This window comes from Coregonus clupeaformis, chromosome 9 (genome assembly GCF_020615455.1).
Source record: "Coregonus clupeaformis isolate EN_2021a chromosome 9, ASM2061545v1, whole genome shotgun sequence".
NCBI classification, from domain to species: domain Eukaryota; kingdom Metazoa; phylum Chordata; class Actinopteri; order Salmoniformes; family Salmonidae; genus Coregonus; species Coregonus clupeaformis.
In genome coordinates, this window is record NC_059200.1 from 50,341,604 (window position 1) to 50,349,376 (window position 7,773).

General features: G+C 41.0%; 1 protein-coding gene across 2 annotated transcripts in view; it reads right to left on the reverse strand.

The window, feature by feature from the left end:
• LOC121574444 (clathrin interactor 1) overlaps nucleotides 1-7,467 on the reverse strand; it is a 32,672-nt gene extending 25,205 nt beyond the window's left edge. The window contains exon 1 of one of the 2 annotated variants that reach the window (XM_041887065.2): nucleotides 7,240-7,467. In XM_041887065.2, coding sequence (XP_041742999.1) covers nucleotides 7,240-7,280 — 41 coding nt within the window. In that variant the 5' untranslated portion in view covers nucleotides 7,281-7,467. The remainder of the gene's footprint in view (nucleotides 1-7,239) is intronic. The other variant, XM_041887064.2, reaches the window with a different exon arrangement.
• Nucleotides 7,468-7,773: the final 306 nt, after the last annotated feature.

The window sequence follows — 7,773 nt, forward strand, 5'->3', positions numbered from 1 at the left end:
CAGTATTATGACAGCATACGTTCTTTCAAGTTGAAGCTGTCATTGTGGGAGACACAACTTGCCGGTGGTGATGCAGCTCACTTCCCCTGTCTGAAAAATGTGTGCGCGACCCAACATGTGGCAGACATGAAGCGGTTCAAAGATAAAATAACGGGACTGTTACGGGAGTTTGAGCAACGCTTTCAGATTTATGTTTATATGTTTTTATGTTGATGTGCTATTGTTTTTAATTGATTTTATTTGTATATTTAACCTATTCTTGACTCTGTGGTTCTTGCACTTGTTTGGGGAACAGGATTTCATTATTTTTATCTACATTTCTGCCTGAGAAATGACACCCTGATATAGTTCTGTGATCTGTGAAACAGTTCTGTTAATCACTGAGGCATTGTGTGTTTGTGTGTTCTTTGTCCTCAGAACTTTCAAATAACTTGAGGTGTTTTATGATTAATAGTGATGTTGTGCTTTTGGACACTGTCCTCAGGCTCCAGCTTTATGTTTATATCTTTTTATGTTGATGTGCTATTGTTTTTAATTGTTTTTATTTTATTTGTATATTTAACCTATTCTTGACTCTGTGGTTCTTGCACTTGTTTGGGGAACAGGATTTCATTATTTGTATCTACATTTCTGCCTGAGAAATGACACCCTGATATAGTTCTGTGATCTGTGAAACAGTTCTGTTAATCACTGAGGCATTGTGTGTTTGTGTGTTCTTTTTCTTTAGAATTTTCAAATAAACTTGACGTGTTTTATGATTAATAGTGATGTTGTGCTTGTACTATTTTGGACACACTGTCCTCAGGCTCCAGCTTTATGTTGTATGTTGATCGTATTAAAACAAAGAAAACAATCTGAAGTTGTTGTTTTTAAGTTATATATACCATGATTTTTCCGGTCCGGCCCACTTGGGAATAGATTTTCCTCCATGTGGCCCCTGAGCTAAAATGAGTTTGACACCCCTGATCTACATGTAGTGTACAAAACATTAGGAACACCTTCCTAATATTGAGTTGCAACCCCCTTTTGCACTCAGAACAGCCCCAATTCTTCGGGGCATGGACTCTACAAGGTGTTGAAAGCGTTCCACAGGGATGCTGGCCCATATTGACTCCAATTGTGTCAAGTTGGCTGGATGTCCTTTGAAAGGTGGACCATTCTTGACATATATGGGAAACTGTTGAGCCTGAAAAACCCAGCAGCGTTGCAGTTCTACACAAACCGGTGCGCCTGGCACCTACTACCATACCCTGTTCAAAGGCACTTAAATATTTTGTCTTACCCATTCAGCCTCTGAATGGCACACATACCCAATCCATGTCTCAATTGTCTCAAGGCTTAAAAATCATTATTTTACCTGTCTCCTCCCCTTCATCTACACTGATTGAAGTGGATTTAACAAGTGACATCAATAAGGGATCATAGCCTTTACCTGGATTCACCTTGTCAGTCTATGTCATGGAAAGAGCATGTTTTGTACACTCAGTGTAGAAGGATATCAGATCACAGCCAAGTAATAATATCATCCTTTAAAGAGAGGTTGTTATTTTCTATGTATAACATTAGCTACTAGCAAGCAAGCAGGCAACTAGTCCAAACCTGGTAGTGGCTAGCAGTTGAAAACAACTCTCAAATTGTAGTGATTACGTGTCGACATGTAGGCTATGGTTTATGCCAGAACAGAGAAGTAGCTAGCTAGCTAGTACAATTTATGATAACCTCGTAGCCCCAGCTCAGCAACTCGCTTAAACGCAACTCCATGGTGAAGAAAGTTTCTGATGAACTTCCTTCACCATGGAGTTGAGTTTAGTCAGCTAGCTTATGGCAGGCTATGGAGCCATCATCGGAATCAGTTAAGGAAATGTGTGTGCTACCAAGCCAGCTTATTCATTGAAAACACGGGTTGTCCTTGCTTGCCAACGTTACAGGACTGCTGCATTCACCCAATGCGTACTGGCAAGATAGCCAATGCTATGGCTGAGGCAGGGATATCTAGATAGCTAGCTAGCTTCCACCCACTGGCAGGCAGCTTGTGGCCATTTGGTGTTCAAACAATATGTAAAATAACGAAACAAAAACTGGAACTCAGCTAGCTAGGTAGTTAGGGGCTACAGATGGGCTAGCTAATGTTAGCTACAGATGGGCTAGCTACAGATGCACAGTGGGTAAAGATTGGATAAGTTAAAATAAAGTGAGATAATTGTCCCTATTTTCATAGATGGAACAGGTTAGCTAGCTATCTATCCAACATTGCAATTAGGAGCTAGCTAGCTGGCTATACATCATGGCTCTGGCTAGCGTTTAGCAGGTCAGCTGCAATGTATGTAGCTAGCTAGCATTTCCTCCATTACAGTTTTGTCATTTAGCAGACGCTCCTATCCAGAGCGATTTACAGGACCAATTATGGTTAAGTGCCTTGCTCAACGGCACAGAGATTTTTAACCTAGTCGCCTTTCGTTTACTGGCCCAATGCTTGTTTAAAAACCATTGAAGACTATAAAGAATCACTTTCAGGTAAATGGATGTTTACACTCCTTCATAAAACCATGCAGTTCCTTTCAAAATGAGGAGACAAGAAGCAAAGAAAGGACCCTTTCCAATGACAGGGCTCTTTTGTCTGTTTGCACAATGAAAGAAACCTCTTCCTTCACAAACCTTCAGTTTGGAATCAAGGATGAGTGCATTCAGTCAGACAATGGAGGCAGTACCTTGCCTACCTACATGGAGTCTAGCCTGGCTTTGCACCTTACAAACCTCCATCTCAACATGCATGTAATTGAAGATCAGAGGTCACAGTGACATCAGTGCTCCATTCATTGGGAGGAGGTGGGCAACGTTTTGCATCAGAATCAGTCATTCATATCCTTCACCTCTTTCTACTGCTCACCAGCATTCTCATTTCATGCATTCTTTATGACTCAAGTGTATGCATGATTTGAAACTACTCTACATGCAATTAAGCTTTTTGATTCAAATCAAAACACAGCAGATTATAAAAAAGGCTATTTTCAATAGGCCCTGAATGGCTAGACCAGGGATGGTATTTACAAGTCCCTCCTTATATTAAGCCTAATTTAAAAGCCTGACAAAGGTAATCCAGCAGAAAGTGGTTGCACAGGGTTGATACAAGAACTGCCATGATTCATGACTTTATGCTGGCATAGGGAGAAGTGCTAGAAACACACCACTTGGTTTCAAAACTGTATTAGTCAATGACCACAGTGACTGCACATTCCAACCCAGAGGTCAAACACGCTCTTTCACATGTTGAAAAGCCTCTCCTATGAGAATTAGGCTATGCCTCAGGACAAAATGTATTTCTATGTTATACTTTGTGGTTACTTAGCTACACCTAGAAAATATTGCACAACCTTGAAGCACTAAGCTGCAGGGCTTGCAATGCAAGATATTTGTGTCACAGAGGCTCTTACTCATTATCATAGCTAGCGGTGTTGACATAAATGGTTGCAGTAAGCAATTTGAACTTCTCCAATACTGATGCATGAATGATTAACTAAATGTTGCCAGGGTATACAAACTTCAAACCCCTCTAGCAATTAATTGAAATAATGTATGGTATGCACCATGCAGTACAAATGTCCATAGCCAACACATAAGAGATCATGTGCAACACACCAATTTAGATTACTGTTCTCCGAGCATCAGGATATTATGCTGACAGCACAATTCAAAATAAGAGTCCCCTGCAAAGACATGATAAACTTTGGGAATATATATATATTTTTTTAGCACTAGTGCAGTACAACTGTTTTTCACAGCATTGCAACTAGGCTTGGGCGGTATACCGTACAGTGCCTTGCAAAAGTATTCATCCCCCTTTGCGTTTTTCCTATTTTGTTGCATTACAACCTGTAATTTAAATAGATTTTTTTGGGGATTTCATGTAATGGACACACACAAAATAGTCCAAATTGGTAAAGTGAAATTAAAAAAATAACTTGTTTCAAATAATTATAAAAAATAAATAACGGGTTAGTGGTGCGTGCATATGTATTCACCCCCTTTGCTATGAAGCCCCTAAATAAGATCTGGTGCAACCAATTATCTTCAGAAGTCACATAATTAGTTAAATAAAGTCCACCAGTGTGCAATCTAAGTGTCACATGATCTGTCACATGATCTCAGTATATGTTCTGAAAGGCCCCAGAGTCTGCAACACGACTAAGCAATGGGCACCACCAAGCAAGCGGCACCATGAAGACCAAGGAGCTTTCCAAACAGGTCAGGGACAAAGTTGTGGAGAAGTACAGATCAGGGTTGGGTTATAAACAACTATCAGAAACTTTGAACATCCCACATCGCACCATTAAATCCATTATAAAAAAAATGAAAGTATATGGCACCACAACAAACCTGCCAAGAGAGGGCTGCCCACCAAAGCTCATGGACCAGGCAAGGAGGGCATTAATCAGAGAGGCAACAAAGAGACCAAAGATAACCCTGAAGGAGCTGAAAAGCTCCACAGCAGAGATTGGAGTATCTGTCCATAGGACCACTTTAAGCCGTACACTCCACAGAGCTGGGCTTTACGGAAGAGTGGCCAGAAAAAAGCCATTGCTTAAAGAAAAGAATAAGCAAACTCGTTTGGTATTTGCCAAAAGGCATGTGGGAGACTCCCCAAACATATGGAAGAAGGTACTCTGGTCAGATGAGACTAAAATTTAGCTTTTTGGCCATCAAGGAAAATGCTATATCTGGCGCAAACCCAACACCTCTCATCACCCCGAGAACACCATCCCCACAGTGAAGCATGGTGGTGGCAGCATCATGCTGTGGGGATGTTTTTTTCCATCGGCAGGGACTGGGAAACTGGTCAGAATTGAAGGAATGATGGATGGCGCTGAATACAGGGAAACCTGTTTCAGTCTTCCAGAGATTTGAGACTGGGACGGAGGTTCACCTTCCAGCAGGACAATGACCCTAAGCATACTGCTAAAGCAACACTCGAGTGGTTTAAGGGGAAACATTTAAATGTCTTGGAATGGCCTAGTCAAAGCCCAGACCTCAATCCAATTGAGAATCTGTGGTATGACTTAAAGATTGCCGTACACCAGCGGAACCCATCCAACTTGAAGGAGCTGGAGCAGTGTTTCCTTGAAGAATGGGTAGAAATCCCAGTGGCTAGATGTGCCAAGCTTATAGAGACATACCCCAAGAGACTTGCAGCTGTAACTGCTGTAAAAGGTGCCTCTACAAAGTTGACCTTGGTGGGGGGGTGGGGATTCTGTTTTTTGGGTCTTATTTCTTGTTTGTTTCACAATAAAAAATATTTTGAATCTTCAAAGTGGTAGGCATGTTGTGTAAATCAAATGATACAACCCCCCGCCAAAATCCATTTTAATTCCAGGTTGTAAGGCAACAAAATAGGAATAATGCCAAGGGGGGGAGAATACTTTCGCAAGCCACTGTATATGTTATCAGTTTAAAATTATACCAGTAGACAATGTATATGAGGCAAACCATATGACAGACTTTGTATGCCTTTTAAGTGCTGACCCATAAAATTGTTTAGTGCAAATCCAACCCTTATAATTTAGGTACAGTGTGACAACAAGCAAATGACAATTAGGCTACAGGAGATGAGCATTTTATTTGATTCATTTTAGCAATGTCGCTTGCAAAATGATTGCAGTTGTTCCCATAGATAGTGCAACCATACACTGTCTATGTATCACTGACCCTGGATAAGCTAGAGATAGGCTAACACAGCTCAACCTTTAGGTCAGTATATGCTGTTTTTATTAAAATGTTGATGGCTTTATAATCTTTAGAATAACCCGTTAAGGTGTTTTGTATCTCCAACTGACATTCAACACAGGTAAGAAAGTTATCTCTACAAGCCAATATGAATACAATGTACAGCCTATTACAGTGTATTGCATTGGGAGCTATGAAGGAGGTGGAGAACGAAGTGCTGCTGGGTATGTATGACACAGTCCCCCTCCAAAACTACACATAGTTGGTTAGTAGAGATCCTACTGTGTATTTTCCACCCCACTTTAGCTGAGACAGGCAAAAAAGTGTTCTCTCTACATCCCAATATTCTCAACATACCAGTGTCAACACAACTTTTTCATTATTGGTCTGAAAAAATGTTTTTAAAACCATATTTTGTTATTTGTTTTCATAAATTACTTACAGTCTTTTCTTGTTGCCACAATAAAAGTGGCCATTGATTAAAATGCAATACCTTTTGCAATGTGGGCTTTTATTTTAAAGGTTTCCTCATTACCATAAACACTTGACGTCATAGTTTGTGCTGCTGGCAGAATACTAGTCTAATTTAGCTAACGTTAACTAGCTATGAACATGCCCCCCCCAGTGAGACGCTAGCTAAGAGATTATTTGGTGTTGTATTCCTCGTGGTTCAGGTTAACTGTCAGTCAGTGTCATTCAAAGTGTTTGATGAGCGGCATGAGGAGCCTATTTACCCTAGTCGGCAGACAGCTTTATGGCTCTGCTGCAAAGTCCTCCTGAAGCTAACCGGCAGCTGGTTACAGTACAGTAGGTTAGTGCACAGACAAATGTTAGCTGCTGCTGGCTTAGATAGTTAACTAACTAGCAGGTCATTATGGTCGTATAAAAACGTTTCAACCATAAAACAATAGAATGGTCATGAAGTTCAACTTCCATAGTGGTTAATGTTATGGACACAATGAACCGAAAGGTCTTGACAGTCATTGTGGCTAGCTTGCTTAGCTAACGTTATGTCAGCTAGTTAGCTAATGTGTTAAGCTAAATTAGCCAGATTTCTAACTAGCTAATGTTAGGCGGCAGTGGACGAGGGCCTTGTATTGTAATTGAACGATACGATGTCATTGGGTATGAAATAATCTAGCCAGGTAAAACAAATATTGCTAGCAGGAAATAGATGATAGTGGACATCAAAGGGACCTATTCTGAGACATGGAATGTATGGCTAACGCGTTAGCCATACATCACCTAACGTTACTTTCCTGAGTTAGCAGGCTGAAAGAAGGGGGATGGGGATGTTACTTTGCATGTATGTTTAGAATGGATATTAGGGACATCAGCAAAAAGATCATAGAGAATACATTATTTAATGTTGTACACAAGGCTGATACAGTAACGTTCGCCATAATGAGCCATCAGCTGAGAAAACAGCGTGACGTCACGAGATCAGTGATTCCCTTGTCCTTAACATGAACGGGCCTTGCAACAAAACGACAAACACAAGATAACTGCAAGAATACTCACGCTTTATCCACCAGTTCCCTGACTTTCCACATATTTAGCATGTAGACGCTCGACCAAGGGCTCGCCGCCTCAATAATGCGTCGTCCAGTCTGTTTACAACCACAGATGGACTTGGATTTGTGTCACCGACAACAGAATTCGAGTCCCTTCAGCTAGCCAGCTCCGTTAGCGGCAAACGGACCTGGCAAGTTACTAAGGTCTGGAGCGCGGCGAGCTTCTTCTTCTTCTATGATATAATGGCGCTCCGCAAACAAACGTTAAAGATGCATGCCTCCACCTACTGTGTTGGAGTATATGGTCAGTCACGGTTTGCAACATTTCTAAATCCTCCAACCTAACAGTACCTCTGAGAAAATAAAAAAGAGCCCTACTAACTTCTAACAGACCCTCCCCATCCCCAAAATCCTTTCCAACCCTGTTCAACCTCAATGACCCTACAATCTTTCCCTCTGTTCAACATACTACAACAATATAACAACACATGCTCCACCGCTTCATCGACCATACACAAACCATTCACATGCTTGCCAACCA